This window comes from Crinia signifera, unplaced genomic scaffold (genome assembly GCF_055691185.1).
Source record: "Crinia signifera unplaced genomic scaffold, ASM5569118v1 HAP2_SCAFFOLD_80, whole genome shotgun sequence".
Classification (NCBI taxonomy): domain Eukaryota; kingdom Metazoa; phylum Chordata; class Amphibia; order Anura; family Myobatrachidae; genus Crinia; species Crinia signifera.
The window spans coordinates 569,717-588,805 of NW_028142708.1; the positions used below are offsets into that span (position 1 = coordinate 569,717).

General features: G+C 50.8%; 2 protein-coding genes across 2 annotated transcripts in view; one reads left to right on the top strand and one right to left on the bottom strand.

Moving 5' to 3' along the window:
• LOC146056328 (TBC1 domain family member 20-like) overlaps window positions 1-18,071 on the bottom strand; it is a 39,685-nt gene extending 21,614 nt beyond the window's left edge. Inside the window, exons 1-4 of the mRNA XM_083168385.1 lie at window positions 17,996-18,071; window positions 16,607-16,795; window positions 4,899-4,979; window positions 4,599-4,785 (exon numbers count right to left, since the gene is read on the bottom strand). Coding sequence (XP_083024511.1) covers window positions 4,599-4,785; window positions 4,899-4,979; window positions 16,607-16,795; window positions 17,996-18,014 — 476 coding nt within the window. The 5' untranslated portion in view covers window positions 18,015-18,071. The remainder of the gene's footprint in view (window positions 1-4,598; window positions 4,786-4,898; window positions 4,980-16,606; window positions 16,796-17,995) is intronic.
• A 248-nt stretch (window positions 18,072-18,319) lies between these two features.
• The window catches only part of DGAT1 (diacylglycerol O-acyltransferase 1), a 46,312-nt gene continuing 45,542 nt past the window's right edge, over window positions 18,320-19,089 (top strand). The window contains exon 1 of the mRNA XM_083168387.1: window positions 18,320-18,539. Coding sequence (XP_083024513.1) covers window positions 18,427-18,539 — 113 coding nt within the window. The 5' untranslated portion in view covers window positions 18,320-18,426. The remainder of the gene's footprint in view (window positions 18,540-19,089) is intronic.

Sequence of the window (19,089 nt, forward strand, 5' to 3'; positions counted from 1 at the left end):
TCCCACAGACCTCGCTATCTGTACCAGAGACAGCACTGAACGTCCCACAGACCTCGCTATCTGTACCTGAGACAGCAGCGGACATCCCACAGACCCAGCTATCTGTACCAGAGACATGACTGCACAGACCCCGCTAGCTGTACCAGAGACAGCACTGCACGTCCCACAGACCTCGCTATCTGTACCAGAGACAGCACTGCACGTCCCACAGACCTCGCTATCTGTACCAGAGACAGCACTGCACGTCCCACAGACCCAGCTATCTGTACCAGAGACATGACTGCACAGACCCCGCTAGCTGTACCAGAGACAGCACTGCACGTCCCACAGACCTCGCTATCTGTACCAGAGACAGCACTGCACGTCCCACAGACCCTGCAATCTGTACCAGAGACATGACTGCACAGACCCCGCTAGCTGTACCAGAGACAGCACTGCACGTCCCACAGACCTCGCTATCTGTACCAGAGACAGCACCGCACATCCCACAGACCCAGCTATCTGTACCAGAGACATGACTGCACAGACCCCGCTAGCTGTACCAGAGACAGCACTGCACGTCCCACAGACCCCGCTATCTGTACCAGAGACAGCACCGCACATCCCACAGACCCCGCTATCTGTACCAGAGACAGCACCGCACATCCCACAGACCCTGCAATCTGTACCAGAGACATGGCTGCACAGACCCCGCTATCTGTACCAGAGACAGCACCGCACATCCCACAGACCCTGCTATCTGTACCAGAGACAGCACCACACGTCCCAGACCCCGCTATCTGTACCAGAGACAGCACCGCACATCCCACAGACCCCACTATCTGTACCAGAGACATGACTGCACAGACCCCGCTATGTGTAGCAGAGACATCACTGCACAGCCCACAGACCCCGCTATCTTTACCCAAGTCAGCACCACACAGCCCTCAAACCAAATTATCTGTACCTGAGACAGCATTGCACAGCCCCCCGCTATCTGTACCTGAGACCACATCGAACGTCCCACAGACTCCACTATCTATACCTGAAATAGCACCGCACAGCCCACAGCACCTGCTCTCTATACCTGAAACAGCACTGACCCCGCCATATGTACCCTGAAACAGAACCGCACAGCCCACAAAGCCCACAAACCCCACTATCTGTACCTGAGACAGCATTGCACAGCCCACAGACCCCGCTATCTGTACCAGAGGCATCACTGCACAGCACACAGACCCCGCTATCTGTACCATGAGAGAGCAACGCACAGCCCACAAATCCGATATCTGTACCCTGAGACAGCACCATACAGCCCACAGCCCCCCGCTATCTGTACCTGATACAGCACCGCACAGTCCACAGACCAAGAGACCTGTACCCTGAAACAGAACCGCACTGCCCACAGACCCACTTATCTCACAGCCCTGCTATTTTTACCTGAGACAGCACATCACACAGAATCCAATATCTGTACCTGAGACCGCACCATACAGCGCACAGCCCCCACTATCTGTACATGAGACAGCACTGCATGTCCCACAGACCCGGCTATCTGTACCCTGAGACAGAACCGCACAGCCCACAGACCGCCTTATCCGTACCTGAGACAGCACCGCACAGCCCACAGTCCCCGCTATCTGTACCTGAGACAGCCAGTCCACAGACCCCCTATCCATACCATAAGACAGCCCACAGACCCCACCATCTGTATGTGAGAAAGCACAGCACAGCCCACAGACCCCACTATCTGTAACCTGATACAGCACCGCACTGCCCACAGACCAAGAAATCTGTACCCTGAAACAGAACCCCACACACCCTGCTATATGTACCCTGAGACAGCACCGCACACCCCACAAACCCCGCTACCTGTACCAGAGACCACACCTCATGCCCCATAGACTCATGCACCATACTATGCACAGTTCCCCCCATCTGTCCTCACCCTGCACCGCAGGGCACAGACCCCTCTATTTGTACTCAGACTGCGCCGCACGGTACAGGGCCCCCTACTTCGGTGTGGTGATGCTGAGTGTTACACGCTGTATATAACCATACTAGTATAACCATGTACTGCGTGCAGCGCTCCGTATGGTGACGCTGAGTGTAATCTGCTGCACTACATATGTAGTGCACGCAGCGCTCCGTGTGGTGATGCTGAGTGTTATGTGCTGTATATAACCATACTACTATAACCATGTACTGCGTGCAGCGCTCCGTATGGTGACGCTGAGTGTAATCCGCTGCACTACATATGTAGTGCACACAGTGCTCCGTGTGGTGATGCTGAGTGTTACACGCTGTATATAACTATACTAATATAACCATGTACTGCACGCAGCGCTCCGTGTGGTGATGCTGAGTGTAATCTGCTGCACTACATATGTAGTGCACACAGTGCTCCGTGTGGTGATGCTGAGTGTTATGTGCTGTATATAACTATACTAATATAACCATGTACTGCGTGCAGCGCTCCGTGTGGTGATGCTGAGTGTTACACGCTGTATATAACTATACTAATATAACCATGTACTGCGTGCAGCGCTCCGTATGGTGACGCTGAGTGTAATCCGCTGCACTACATATGTAGTGCACACAGTGCTCCGTGTGGTGATGCTGAGTGTTATGTGCTGTATATAACTATACTAATATAACCATGTACTGCGTGCAGCGCTCCGCATGGTGACGCTGAGTGTAATCCGCTGCACTACATATGTAGTGCACACAGTGCTCCGTGTGGTGATGCTGAGTGTTACACGCTGTATATAACTATACTAATATAACCATGTACTGCACGCAGCGCTCCGTGTGGTGATGCTGAGTGTAATCTGCTGCACTACATATGTAGTGCACACAGTGCTCCGTGTGGTGATGCTGAGTGTTATGTGCTGTATATAACTATACTAATATAACCATGTACTGCGTGCAGCGCTCCGTGTGGTGATGCTGAGTGTTATGTGCTGCACTACATATGTAGTGCACGCAGCGCTCCGTATGGTGATGCTGAGTGTTACACGCTGTATATAACCATACTAATATAACCATATACTGCGTGCAGCGCTCCGTGTGGTGATGCTGAGTGTTATCCGCTGCACTACAAATGTACTGCACGCAGCGCTCCGTGTGGTGATGCTAAGTTATCCGCTGCACTACATATGTACTGCACGCAGCGCTCCGTGTGGTGATGCTAAGTTATCCGCTGCACTACATATGTACTGCACGCAGCGCTCTGTATGGTGATGCTGAGTGTTATCCGCTGCACCACATATGTACTACACGCAGCGCTCCCTATGGTGACGCTGAGTGTTATCCGCTGCACTACATATGTACTACACGCAGCGCTCTGTATGGTGACGCTGAGTGTTATCCGCTGCACTACATATGTACTACACGCAGCGCTCCGTATGGTGACGCTGAGTGTTATCCGCTGCACTACATATGTACTACACGCAGCGCTCCGTATGGTGACGCTGAGTGTTATCCGCTGCACTACATATGTACTACACGCAGCGCTCCGTATGGTGACGCTGAGTGTTATCCGCTGCACTACATATGTACTGCACGCAGCGCTCCGTATGGTGACGCTGAGTGTTATCCGCTGCACTACATATGTACTACACGCAGCGCTCCGTATGGTGACGCTGAGTGTTATCCGCTGCACTACATATGTACTGCACGCAGCGCTCCGTATGGTGACGCTGAGTGTTATCCCCTGCACTACATATGTACTGCACGCAGCGCTCCGTATGGTGACGCTGAGTGTTATCCGCTGCACTACATATGTACTGCACGCAGCGCTCCGTATGGTGACGCTGAGTGTTATCCGCTGCACTACATATGTACTGCACGCAGCGCTCCGTATGGTGACGCTGAGTGTTATCCGCTGCACTACATATGTACTACACGCAGCGCTCCGTATGGTGACGCTGAGTGTTATCCGCTGCACTACATATGTACTACACGCAGCGCTCCGTATGGTGACGCTGAGTGTTATCCGCTGCACTACATATGTACTACACGCAGCGCTCCGTATGGTGACGCTGAGTGTTATCCGCTGCACTACATATGTACTGCCCGCAGCGCTCCGTATTGTGACGCTGAGTGTTATCCGCTGCACTACATATGTACTACACGCAGCGCTCCGTATGGTGACGCTGAGTGTTATCCGCTGCACTACATATGTACTACACGCAGCGCTCCGTATGGTGACGCTGAGTGTTATCCGCTGCACTACATATGTACTGCACGCAGCGCTCCGTATGGTGGAGCTGAGTGTTATCCGCTGCACTACATATGTACTGCACGCAGCGCTCCGTATGGTGGAGCTGAGTGTTATCCGCTGCACTACATATGTACTACACGCAGCACTCCGTATGGTGACGCTAAGTGTTATCCGCTGCACTACATATGTACTGCACGCAGCGCTCCGTATGGTGACGCTGAGTGTTATCCGCTGCACTACATATGTACTACACGCAGCGCTCCGTATGGTGACGCTAAGTGTTATCCGCTGCACTACATATGTACTGCACGCAGCGCTCCGTATGGTGACGCTGAGTGTTATCCGCTGCACTACATATGTACTACACGCAGCGCTCCGTACAAGAGCAGCATACCGGAGATGGTGGACAGAGAGGGTCTCCAGGATGGCAGTTCCCAGCCGGAGCCCAGCGGTCAGGAGCAGAGTGACGGCAATATCGTGGTAACCCTGGTAATAATGCAGCTCCGGGTGTGCGCGCAGCACGTACAGGATCATATCCATCAGCTGATCCTTTAGGACTGAGCGCTCAGCGTCCGGCATTCCTGGAGAGAAGTACACAGTGCCATATCAGTGCTGCGCCTCGCACACATATTATATATATATATATACACACACACACACATATTATATACACACATACACAGGGGGCTCTCACCTCTAGGGAACCGCCGCAGCGAGCGTCGGACATCCATGTCTACCTGGTTATAATCCCGGTGATTGCAGCGGACGGCGGGGCCTGAAATAGTGATGGTCGTTACACATATACCACGGACTATATACACTGTGTATATATATATATATATATATATATTGCCTGTACACTTTGTTTATGTATTTACTGGACCTGATGAAAAGACCCAGCGGGTCCTGAAACGTTGTCCTCTTCTTTTATGCATTTAATATAAATTTATCACAAAAGACTGTGGAGTGCGGCCTATTCATCTCATCGCCTTCTGGGGATAACGGTGGGTGCCATTGTGTGTATATATATATATATATATATATATCCGTCACTCAGGACTGACTTTGGCTGCAGGTATCTAGACCTTGCTCTGTTGCCATATGTAGGAAGGCTGCATACAATACAGCCAGCAAATGTAGGCAGAATACAAAAGCACTCGGAGACTTTGTAGGTGAGCAAATGCTGGACAGGCCTCTGCACCTTGATGGATTAAATCGGTCCAGCATTTGCTCACCTACAAAGTCTCCGAGTGCTTTTGTATTCTTCTGCATATATATATATATATATATATATATATATATATATATATATATATACGTCGATGGGCTCTTCTGGCACTCGCTATACCAGCTGTACTCCTCCCGTTGCCATCCGCAATTAGGAACCAGCAGGTCCCATACAATCCAAAGTCCGGCGGCACTCAGAGTATAATGACAAAATGACAGCCAAAGGCAATATTCTGCCAACGTTTCAATTAGGTTTAATAATTTTCATCAGGGCATACAAAATACGGATTTTGTATGCCCTGATGAAAATTAGTAAACCTAATTGAAACGTTGGCAGAATATTACCTTTGGCTGTCATTTTGTCATTATACTCTGAGTGCCGCCGGACTTTGGATTATATATATATATATATATATATATATATATATATATATATATATATATATATATATATATATATATATATATATATGGTAGAGAGGTGCGAGTGGTTGCCCGGCACGCCTGCACTGACAGGTAGCAGTAGGTTACTGGCCCGGGTGACCTCCCAATAATAGCAGCAATGACAGGTGTCACTCCGGGTCTTGGTGCAAAAACGCAAAACTTTACTGTTTTCGGTCAACGCCGTTTCGGCCAGCCATCCGCTCATGCAGGGTACGATCTTACCTGTAGAAGTAGGACCAGGGGAGACAGCTTTAACCATCCTTTTAGTGGTAGGCGTTCTAAAATTCGGCATAGGGTCACTTGCACTACAAGGTACATTGTCAATCTTATATCATGTCCATGTGGACTACATTACGTCGGAAAGACCGATCGTATCCTGGGTAAGCGGATGGCTATCCGGGCAACCATTGGTTCTGGGACAAGCGACCAACCTGTTGCATTTCGCACAGGCAGGCCACAGTATGTTATTGATCACATGCCTCTGAGGCTTAGGGGTGGTAATAGGTCGCTGGCCCTACTCCAGTGTGAATCTCGTATTGATCACATGCCTCCGAGGCTTAGGGGTGGTAATAGGTCGCTGGCCCTACTCCAGTGTGAATCTCGTATTGATCACACGCCTCCGAGGCTTAGGGGTGGTAATAGGTCGCTGGCCCTACTCCAGTGTGAATCTCGTATTGATCACATGCCTCCGAGGCTTAGGGGTGGTAATAGGTCGCTGGCCCTACTCCAGTGTGAATCTCGTATTGATCACATGCCTCCGAGGCTTAGGGGTGGTAATAGGTCGCTGGCCCTACTCCAGTGTGAATCTCGTATTGATCACACGCCTCCGAGGCTTAGGGGTGGTAATAGGTCGCTGGCCCTACTCCAGTGTGAATCTCGTATCGATCACATGCCTCCGAGGCTTAGGGGTGGTAATAGGTCGCTGGCCCTACTCCAGTGTGAATCTCGTATTGATCACACGCCTCCGAGGCTTAGGGGTGGTAATAGGTCGCTGGCCCTACTCCAGTGTGAATCTCGTATTGATCACATGCCTCCGAGGCTTAGGGGTGGTAATAGGTCGCTGGCCCTACTCCAGTGTGAATCTCGTATTGATCACATGCCTCCGAGGCTTAGGGGTGGTAATAGGTCGCTGGCCCTACTCCAGTGTGAATCTCGTATTGATCACACGCCTCCGAGGCTTAGGGGTGGTAATAGGTCGCTGGCCCTACTCCAGTGTGAATCTCGTATTGATCACACGCCTCCGAGGCTTAGGGGTGGTAATAGGTCGCTGGCCCTACTCCAGTGTGAATCTCGTATTGATCACATGCCTCCGAGGCTTAGGGGTGGTAATAGGTCGCTGGCCCTACTCCAGTGTGAATCTCGTATTGATCACACGCCTCCGAGGCTTAGGGGTGGTAATAGGTCGCTGGCCCTACTCCAGTGTGAATCTCGTATCGATCACATGCCTCCGAGGCTTAGGGGTGGTAATAGGTCGCTGGCCCTACTCCAGTGTGAATCTCGTATTGATCACACGCCTCCGAGGCTTAGGGGTGGTAATAGGTCGCTGGCCCTACTCCAGTGTGAATCTCGTATTGATCACACGCCTCCGAGGCTTAGGGGTGGTAATAGGTCGCTGGCCCTACTCCAGTGTGAATCTCGTATTGATCACATGCCTCCGAGGCTTAGGGGTGGTAATAGGTCGCTGGCCCTACTCCAGTGTGAATCTCGTATTGATCACACGCCTCCGAGGCTTAGGGGTGGTAATAGGTCGCTGGCCCTACTCCAGTGTGAATCTCGTATCGATCACATGCCTCCGAGGCTTAGGGGTGGTAATAGGTCGCTGGCCCTACTCCAGTGTGAATCTCGTATTGATCACACGCCTCCGAGGCTTAGGGGTGGTAATAGGTCGCTGGCCCTACTCCAGTGTGAATCTCGTATTGATCACATGCCTCCGAGGCTTAGGGGTGGTAATAGGTCGCTGGCCCTACTCCAGTGTGAATCTCGTATTGATCACATACCTCCGAGGCTTAGGGGTGGTAATAGGTCGCTGGCCCTACTCCAGTGTGAATCTCGTATTGCTCACATGCCTCCGAGGCTTAGGGGTGGTAATAGGTCGCTGGCCCTACTCCAGTGTGAATCTCGTATTGATCACATGCCTCCGAGGCTTAGGGGTGGTAATAGGTCGCTGGCCCTACTCCAGTGTGAATCTCGTATTGATCACATACCTCCGAGGCTTAGGGGTGGTAATAGGTCGCTGGCCCTACTCCAGTGTGAATCTCGTATTGATCACATGCCTCCGAGGCTTAGGGGTGGTAATAGGTCGCTGGCCCTACTCCAGTGTGAATCTCGTATTGATCACATGCCTCCGAGGCTTAGGGGTGGTAATAGGTCGCTGGCCCTACTCCAGTGTGAATCTCGTATTGATCACATGCCTCCGAGGCTTAGGGGTGGTAATAGGTCGCTGGCCCTACTCCAGTGTGAATCTCGTTGGTTTCACCGACTGAGAACCGTCACCCTTTGGTCTTAATGACCACTTAGGGTTTCAGGCTTCTCTTTGATTCCGTGTCTACCTCTTGATATTTCATTGCTCATTGCCTGTATACATGTATTTGATTGCATCCCTGTGTATTATATTATATTGCATTATACTATAGTATAGTTTGTAAATGATATCTCATGTAACATATTGTTTTTGTGTATATGTTCTGCCTCTGTATGCATACATATACTATATAATATATTGTATTTGCTCTGGTCTTATGGATGTCCAGATATTCAGCACCTGTTCCCCAGTTAGTCATCCATATAATGTATGCCTGAGCGGACGGCCTCACTGTTTGTGGCGGTGCGCCAGGTCTACGTAGTGGTTGCTATGGTGACATGCACCGCTTGTTAGTGGTGGGAGTCATGGCAACTGTGACGAGACAGGCGCACGTCGATGACGGTGTTGCGGGAAGCGTGCCTGTAGGTGCACGGGTGAACGGGGATATAAGGGGAGTGTTTGATTCATGTTATTTATACCTGATGATGATGATTACTAAAATGGAAACGTTGCAGTAGTTCCGGCTCCTGTTGTTCTTCTTCACAACTCCGTGTGCTGCTGCAGCTGCTTGGATGCAGCATTATTGACCTTCGCTGCAAGGTTCCAGCTGGCACCGGGACTGTTGTTCACAGTAATGGGTAGTTCCTAACCTGTCGCAGTATATATATATATATATATATATATATATATATATATATATATATATATATATATATATCTTATATATTAAGCCAGATCTGTCACTCATCCCCTGTGTATATAACGTTCCCGCCCAGCGGGATACACAAACCCGCCCCCCTAGGGAAAAGACCAGTGTTCTATGTGTATAACGTTCCCGCCCAGCGTTATACACAAACCCTCCCCCCTAAGGAAAAGACCAGTGTTCTACTCACCCCACCCCCTTGACATCACCTCCACCCGCCCAGCCAGGGCTACAGTATGGCCTCCAGAACTGAACACAATACTCTAGGTGAGGTCGTACCAATGACCTATACAGTGGCATTATTACTTCTTTCTTTCTACTGCTGATACCTCTCCCTATGCAACCAAGCATCTGACTTGCCTTCTTCATTGCTTTGTTACATTGCCTACCTGCTTTTAAGTCCCCTGAAATAGTGACACCTAGATCCCTCTCTTCCTCAGTAGTTTCCATTATAGTGCCATTTATACTATATTGAGTCTTTGGATTTCTGAGACCCAAGTGCATGATTTTGCATTTTTTGGCATTAAACTGTAGTTGCCATGCTCTTGTCCATTCCTCTAATCTACCTAGATCCTCAATCATTTGTTTTACCCCTCCTGGTGTGTCTACCCTGTTGCATACCTTTGTGTCATCTGCAAAAAGGCACATTTTACCCTCAATTCCATTTGCAATATCACCAATAAAGATATTAAAAAGCACCGGTCCAAGTACAGATCCCTGGGGTACTCCACTTGTAACCTTTCCCTCCTTTGACTGTACTCTGTTTACTACAACTCTCTGTTTTCTGTCCTGCAACCACGCTCTTATCCATTCAACTATCTTAGAATCCAATTCCAAGCTTTCAAGTTTATTTAACAGTCTGCGATGTGGGACAGTGTCAAAAGCTTTACTAAAGTCTAGATAAGCTACATCTACAGCCCCACCTTGATCTATTACTTTAGTCACCCAGTCAAAAAAAAGTCAATAAGATTTGTTTGACATGATCTTCCCCCAGTAAACCCATGCTGTTTTGGATCCTGTAAATTGCTGGTTTTGAGATATTCTACAACTCTTTGTTTTAAGAGTGTTTCCATCAATTTCCCTACTACTGATGTAAGGCTCACTGGTCGATAGTTGCTTACCTCTTCCTTGCTTCCACTTTTGTGCAGTGGGACTACATTCGCTGTTTTCCAGTCCTCTGGGATTACTCCAGTAGCTAGTGACTGGTTGAATAATTCTGTTATTGGTTTTACCAGCTCCCCTTTAAGCTCTTTTAGTATCCTTGGATGTATCCCATCTGGCCCCATGGATTTATCCACTTTCAGTTTTGAGAGTTCTGTGAGGACTCCTCTGTAAATGTACTTGTCTCTCCCTCAGTTTTCTGACTATACTTGCAACTTAACTGTGGCCCCTTCCCCTCTCTTTCAGCAGTGAATACTGAGCAGAAATAATTATTAATATTATCTGCTATTACATTGTCCCCCTCAAGAAAACTTCCACTCTCTGTCTTCAGTCTAATTATTCCACTTTTTGTTTTTCTCCTTTCACTTATATACCTAAAAAAAGTTTTCCCCCCTTTACCCCCTGACTGGGCCATTTTCTCTTCAGCCTGTGCTTTTGCACATCTGATTACCTTCTTAGCCTCCTTCTGTCTAACAAGATACACCTCTTTGTCCTCATTCTTCTGCGTCTGCTTAAATTTCTTAAAGGCCAACTTTTTTGCTTTCACAATACTTGCTACTTCTTTTGCAAACCACAATGGCTTTCTTTTTCTTGTGTTTTTCCTAACTCTTTTGACACAAAGTTCTGTTGCTTTTAGAATTGCACTTTTTAATTTTTCCCACTTATCCTGCACTCCTTCCAAGTTCTTCCACTCTGCCAAAGAATCCCTTACAGAGTTTCCCATCTCTACAAAATCAGCCTTCCTAAAATCTAACACCTTTGTTTTTGTGTGCGATGAGTCAGTCTCTGTCTTTATTTTGAACCATACTGCTTGATGGTCACTGGATCCCAGATTTTCACCCACATTTATGTCAGATATTCTGTCACCATTTGTAAGTATTAAGTCTAATATTGCGTCCTTACGAGTGGGCTCCCTCACCAATTGCTGGAGGGATGCTCCTTGCAAGGAATTCAGCATGTCCCTACTTCTGGTGGAACTTGCAACAGGCAGCTCCCAGTTTACATCAGGTAGATTAGTCTCCCATGATTATCACCTCTCCTTTTAATGCCATTTTATTGATGTCCTGCAATAGGCTCTTGTCAAGTTCCTCTTCCTGACCTGGTGGTCTGTAGATCACCCCTATACGAAGAATCGCCTTCTCCCCTGTTTCTATGGTCACCCAAAGGGCCTCCGTTTTTTCTTCAATACTTTGTATTAAGGTAGTCTTTATATATTTTTTCACATATATTGCAACCCCTCCTCCAATTTTTCCCATTCTGTCCTTCCTAAATAAAGTATATCCTGGTATAGCTATGTCCCAGTCATGATTTTCATTGCACCATGTCTCTGTAATCGCCACAATATCCAGTTCATCCCTTGTCATTATTGCAATTAGTTCTGGGATTTTATTTCCTAAGCTCCTAGCATTTGCACACATAGCTCTTAAAGTTGTGTTTGTGCTTCTCCTGCTGCTAGCTATGTTCATCTTTCTGCCTATATCTATTCGGTTTTGATCGGCATTATCTTCTGTTGCAGTGGATAGGCTTTCTGTTCCATTTGCCTGCAGAGACAATACCTCTAGGTTGGGGGAGCAGATTTCTTCATTCTTATTTGGTTCACTGCCCCCCTCTGCTAGTTTAAATAGCTGCTTATGAAGCTTCCAAACTTCTCACTTAATATTCTCGTTCCCCTTGAAGATGGGTGCAGGCCATCACTTTCATATAAGGCTCTGTCTTGCCAGGTAGCTTGACTTTGACCTAAATATCCAAATCTCTCCTCGTTGCACCAATTCCTTAGCCAAACATTGAAGTTTCTAATTCTCAGAGTTCTATCTTCCCCTTGGTGTACTGGCAATACGGTGGATAGGGGTTTTGGGAGTTCTGCACACAAAAAATATATTGATGCCCTATAATTGGTGGGCAATATTCCACTGTGCGTTTGTTCACAACAATGGGGGTGCTATCCCAAACAATTTACATGACACAAATTGAAGGAAGGAAAGGAAGGGTTTGTGTGGATGCACTCCTTGTGGACAATCAAAGAAATTATGGAAGGTATTCCTTTTCAATTATCTTAAAAGACGTGGGGGCTCCTTTTATCTTTATTAGGACTAGAGTGGATAAGGAAGCCTTCCTCGGTAGCGAAATGAGAGGTTAAAAGGATTTTTTCACATTAATAAACATACATAGTGTATTTTAAAGAGAAGAAAAGGTGATTTAAAGATTTTAAAAGTGTAGGCAGATACGACTGTCAGTGTTAGTACTATAATATTAATGGGGGTAAATTCCCCGTTCGGGTCCTTGTATGCACAATTTTAGTCTGTACCTATAAGAAAACTCTTTTTTGGAACCACCGCTGGTATTTATCAATTTATGCCTCACTTAGGCTTCATACATGCATATATATTTTGTCAGAATTTGCGAGACACACTTTTAATGAATGTCGACAGAACGGTCTACAGGAATGCCCAATGTGTATTACTTGTCCATAGGCATGTATAGATGGTGTAGATGATTGGGGGTGAATTTCCCAAAGGGTCCCCCAAACATAGGTTATAACATTTAGGGGTGAATTCCCCACAAAGATTTCCTGAATACCGTTTTTAGGGTGCCCTATATGTATAGGTATAGTCTATAGTAGAGGGTAAATCCCTCACAAAGAGTCCCTTAGAGGTAATTTGTAATTATTAGGGGTGAATTCCCCACAGGAATCTCCTGAGTGTCCTCTATGGGCATATATATAAGCATATATCGGTAGTGTAGGTGATTGGGGGTGAATTTCCCAGAGGGTCCCCCAGACACAGATTATGACATTATAGGGGTAAATTCCCCACAGAAATTTCCTGCGTGCCGTATTTTTGGCGGTGCCCTATATATATAAGCACCGTATATGATAGAGGATGAATCCCTCACAAAGAGTTTCTTAGAGCCGGTCTGTATTGATTAGGGGTAAATTCCCCATAGGAATCTCCTGAGTATCCTCTATAGGTATTAGTATAGATACAGAGTAGCTGTACTTGGGGGTAAATTCCCTATAGGATTCCCCTAGGTGTGGTCTGTGAGAGTTAGGGGTAAATTCCCCACACAGTTCTCTCCGACACCGTCACCTGGGAATTTTAATGTGTGTTTTACATATACAGGTAATTAGGGGTAAATTCCCACTGAGGTTTATGAGGTTTCATCCTCTATCATATACGGTGCTTATATATATAGGGCACCGCCAAAAATACGGCACGCAGGAAATTTCTGTGGGGAATTTACCCCTATAATGTCATAATCTGTGTCTGGGGGACCCTCTGGGAAATTCACCCCCAATCACCTACACTACCGATATATGCTTATATATATGCCCATAGAGGACACTCAGGAGATTCCTGTGGGGAATTCACCCCTAATAATTACAAATTACCTCTAAGGGACTCTTTGTGAGGGATTTACCCTCTACTATAGACTATACCTATACATATAGGGCACCCTTAAAAACGGTATTCAGGAAATCTTTGTGGGGAATTCACCCCTAAATGTTATAACCTATGTTTGGGGGACCCTTTGGGAAATTCACCCCCAATCATCTACACCATCTATACATGCCTATGGACAAGTAATACACATTGGGCATTCCTGTAGACCGTTCTGTCGACATTCATTAAAAGTGTGTCTCGCAAATTCTGACAAAATATATATGCATGTATGAAGCCTAAGTGAGGCATAAATTGATAAATACCAGCGGTGGTTCCAAAAAAGAGTTTTCTTATAGGTACAGACTAAAATTGTGCATACAAGGACCCGAACGGGGAATTTACCCCCATTAATATTATAGTACTAACACTGACAGTCGTATCTGCCTACACTTTTAAAATCTTTAAATCACCTTTTCTTCTCTTTAAAATACACTATGTATGTTTATTAATGTGAAAAAATCCTTTTAACCTCTCATTTCGCTACCGAGGGAGGCTTCCTTATCCACTCTAGTCCTAATAAAGATAAAAGGAGCCCCCACGTCTTTTAAGATAATTGAAAAGGAATACCTTCCATAATTTCTTTGATTGTCCACAAGGAGTGCATCCACACAAACCCTTCCTTTCCTTCCTTCAATTTGTGTACTGGCAATACTTCTGAAAAAGTTACAGTGGTTGCCACCTGTTTTAGAGCAGTTCCTAACTTTCTAAATTCATCTTTTACGGCCATGACTTCAGCATTAACCAGGTCATTTGTGCCAAGGTGGACGATGACATCCACCTCCCCATCTTTTCTTGCTGCCTTTACAATTCTTAGCATGCGTTCTTTATCTCTTGGAGCTGTGGCTCCAGGTAAGCACCTTACTTGTTTCTCTACTTTAGTAGCATTTGCGGACCCCCACCCCCTCCCGCGATTCACGGCACCCCCGAGCCCCCCCTCCCGCGATTCATGGCACTCCAACGCCCCCCTCCCGCGATTCACGGACCCCCACAGCACCTCCCACGACACCCCCCCCCGCGATTCACCCCCCCATCCCACGGTTTGCGAACCCCAGCCCCCTCCCACGATTCACGACACCCCCCCTCCTGCGATTTGCACCCCCCCCCACGTGATTCTAGCCCCCCTGCGATTCGTGGCGGCCCCTCCCGCGATTCACGGCACCCGCGCGCTCCCCTCCCGCGATTCACGGCACCCGCGCGCTCCCCTCCCGCGATTCATGGACCCCCATGGCACCTCCCGCGATTCACCCCCCCATCCCACGATTTGCAGATCCACACCCACGATTGCAGAGGCACACCCATAATTGCTGCACGGTGTGCAGTGCCCACCCAGAGATTGGCCACCTGCCGTATACAGTACCAGCTCATATTAGCGTGGCTACAACTATAATGACCCCATGCTCCCATCACCCACTAACCTGCAATAATTACCACTTACCGCAAATGACACTGCTGTAAACATTCTTCTACTATCTAATGAAAAACTACTACTGAAACCTTAATTAAGTTATTATTGCTCATGTTTATTACCTTCAGATTACAATTGTAGTCTGGAACCATTTCTGAAGGAGTTACACAATAGCAGATAGGAGACCAAGTCAAAGGTCGGAGGAGCTGAACACACATCTCCACCCCCCCCCCCCCCCTCCTCTCGCTTCTGCCTCTCCTCCAACAGCTCTCCCGCACTGCCTCCTCTCCTCTGCTGACTCCTCTGCCCTCCCTCGCTGCCACTTCCAACAGCTCTCCCGCACTGCCTCCTCTCCTCTGCTGACTCCTCTCCCCTCCCCCGCTGCCACCTCCAACAGCTCTCCCGCACTGCCTCCTCTCCTCTGCTGCCTCCTCTCCCCTCCCTTGCTGCCACCTCCAACAGCTCTCCCGCACTGCCTCCTCTCCTCTGCTGACTCCTCTGCCCTCCCTCGCTGCCACCTCCAACAGCTCTCCCGCACTGCCTCCTCTCCCCTCCCTCGCTGCCACCTCCAACAGCTCTCCCGCACTGCCTCCTCTCCCCTCCCTCGCTGCCACCTCCAACAGCTCTCCCGCACTGCCTCCTCTCCTCTGCCGACTCCTCTGCCCTCCCTCGCTGCCACTTCCAACAGCTCTCCCGCACTGCCTCCTCTCCTCTGCTGACTCCTCTCCCCTCCCCCGCTGCCACCTCCAACAGCTCTCCCGCACTGCCTCCTCTCCTCTGCTGCCTCCTCTCCCCTCCCTTGCTGCCACCTCCAACAGCTCTCCCGCACTGCCTCCTCTCCTCTGCTGACTCCTCTGCCCTCCCTCGCTGCCACTTCCAACAGCTCTCCTGCACTGCCTCCTCTCCTCTGCTGACTCCTCTCCCCTCCCCCACCTCCAACAGCTCTCCCGCACTGCCTCCTCTCCCCTCCCTTGTTGCCACCTCCAACAGCTCTCCCGCACTGCCTCCTCTCCTCTGCTGACTCCTCTGCCCTCCCTCGCTGCCACCTCCAACAGCTCTCCCGCACTGCCTCCTCTCCCCTCCCTCGCTGCCACCTCCAACAGCTCTCCCGCACTGCCTCCTCTCCCCTCCCTCGCTGCCACCTCCAACAGCTCTCCCACACTGCCTCCTCTCCCTTCCCTCGCTGCCACCTCCAACAGCTCTCCCGCACTGCCCCCTCTCCTGCACTGCCTCCTCCAACTGCTCTCCCTCACTGCCACCTCTCCCGCGCTTCCTCCTCCAACTGCTCTCCCTCGCTGCCTCCTCTCCCTTATACACTAGATCTCTCTTTCTCCCTCACATGGGTGTTATGTGGGGGTGCCCGGTCCAGGGAAGTGTGCATGGGGGCTCATCCCGGATTACCTAGAGGCAGCTGGTGAGAGCTGGGAGGGGGGCTGAGCTCTCCCTGAAGCTTGGTCACACAGTATCTTGGCTGCAGGTAGGTGGGTGCAGGGGGACATACCTGGTTTGGGGGGCAGGCAGAACACATTAATGCTCAGAAGTTTGGGCCACACTTTGCGTCGGATCTCTTGACTGAGGAGACCCCCTGAACTCACTGCCGCCTCCCGCAGGGTGTCTACATCCACAGGGTCACTGGTCAGAGCTTTGTGTATCCTGATAGCCTTCTGCTGGCGCTTGGGAAGCCCGGTACCTGCAACATGATAACAGCAGGACTGAGTATATCCTTAGGGCTGTTTCACACAGTACGGTTCCTGCCGCACGGTGAAATCCCGTACGGTCAGGGAGCCGCGCCGCACTCAGAATTTTATAATGGCAGGGATGGCCACAGCCCGGCAGCCGTCCCTTCCAGTGGGGGGATCCGGCTGCAGCCGTGCGGCCGGGCCGTGGCCGTCCCGTGTGAATGGACACAATAGTGTCCATTCACAACTGCTGAGTGCGGCACGGCTCCCTGGCCGTACGGGATTTCACCGTGCGGCAGGAACCGTACTGTGTGAAACAGCCCTAAATATCTGGTGCTACCATCTTCTATGTACTGTCTCCCCATGGCACAGAAACATTCTCCAGATAATAGACAGTACACTGTATAATATAGCGATGGACCTAAGGGAAGGAGGGCCCTGCCCTACAGAGCTCACATTCAGCTAACGAAGGACTGGGGGTTCTGGAAGGATACAGGGGAAGGGATCCGGGGGTCCCTATAGGGGAGGAGGGTTCGGGGGGCCGATAGGGGAGGCGGGTCCGGGGGGGCCCTATAGGGGAGGCGGGTCCGGGGCTCCCTATAGGGGAGGCGGGTCCGGGGGGGCCCTATAGGGGAGGCGGGTCCGGTGGCCCTATAGGGGAGGCGGGTCTGGGGGGGGCTATAGGGGAGGCGGGTCTGGGGGGCCCTATAGGGGAGGTGGGCCCTATAGGGGAGACGGGTCCGTGGGGCCCTATAGGGGAGACGGTTCCGGGGGCTCCCTATAGGGGAGACGGGTCCGGGGGCTCCCTATAGGGGAGGTGGGTCCGGGGGCTCCCTATAGGGGAGGTGGGTCCGGGGGCTCCCTATAGGGGAGGTGGGTCCGGGGGCTCCCTATAGGGGAGGTGGGTCCGGGGGGCCCTATAGGGGAGTTGGGTAATGAGAGATTGGCGGGTGAGGACAGACCTGAGAGAGGAACGCTGCTGTATAGGGGAGGTGGTTTACGGGGGCCCATATAGAGAAGGAGGGATCCGGGGGCCCATATAGAGGAGGAGGGATCCGGGGGCCCTGCAGGGGAGGAGGGATCCGGGGGCCCTGCAGGGGAGGAGGGATCCGGGGGCTCTATAAGGGATATCTGTGCGGTGGCACCTGGGATTTGAGGTAAAGGGCTGCCTGTGACTGCCTGCGCTCTGCTGGGACTTGTAGTTCTCTCACCTGTCCCCGGCTCCCTCATGTTCCCTCAGCGCCAACAACTTCCGCCAGGAACGCGCAACCAATCCTCAAACAAAACGTCATCATCTTCCCCGCCCACTCCTGCCTCATACATACCCCGGACTACAACATCCGGCATGCACCGGGGGACGTCCCCAACACCGCCAAGTGATTTGAGGAGTGGGCGTGGTGTGAGGGGGGGCGGGGCTGTGACTGAAAAAGGAAGAGCGGGAAGTAGGGGAAGGTGACAGCGCCTCCTCGTGATGGGCGTGACTGAGCCAGGTGGGCGGGGTCAGCATTTAACTATGCGGTCGTAGTAGCGCTAGCAGCGCGGTGATTGGCGGAGGCTCTTGTTGTGGGCGGTGTCACCGGGACTGGCAGCCCCGCTCAGAGTGTGACCAGCGACGAATGCCAGTGACCTGATCCGGGCGCAGATGGCGGAGCCGGGCGGCGGGGTGACCCGGAGGAAGCGGCAGGTGCAGCGGCTACAGAGCGCTGGCCAGAGCCCGGAGGAAGTGATAGATCCCCGAGGAGAGCCCGAGCTACGGTAACCGGACCGCCCCCTCACCCGGGTCACACCCTGCATCCGGGACTCTCCAACTACATACCCCCAACATGCCCCCTCACTCGGGTCACCCCCTGCACCCGGGGACTCTCCAACCACATACCCCCAACATGCCCCCTCACCCGGGACACTCCCTCACCCGGGTCACCCCCTGCACCGGGGGACTCTCCAACTACATACCCCATACCCCCAACATGCCCCCTCACCCGGGACACTCCCTCACCCGGGTCACCCCCTGCACCCGGGGACTCTCCAACTACATACCCCCAACATGCCCCCTCACCCGGGTCACTCCCTGCACCGGGGGACTCTCCAGCTACATACCCCCAACATGCCCCCTCACCTGGGACACTCCCTCACCCGGGTCACCCCCTGCACCCGGGGACTCTCCAACTACATACCCCATACCCCCAACATGCCCCCTCACCCGGGTCACTCCCTGCACCGGGGGACTCTCCAGCTACATACCCCCAACATGCCCCCTCACCTGGGACACTCCCTCACCCGGGTCACCCCCTGCACCCGGGGACTC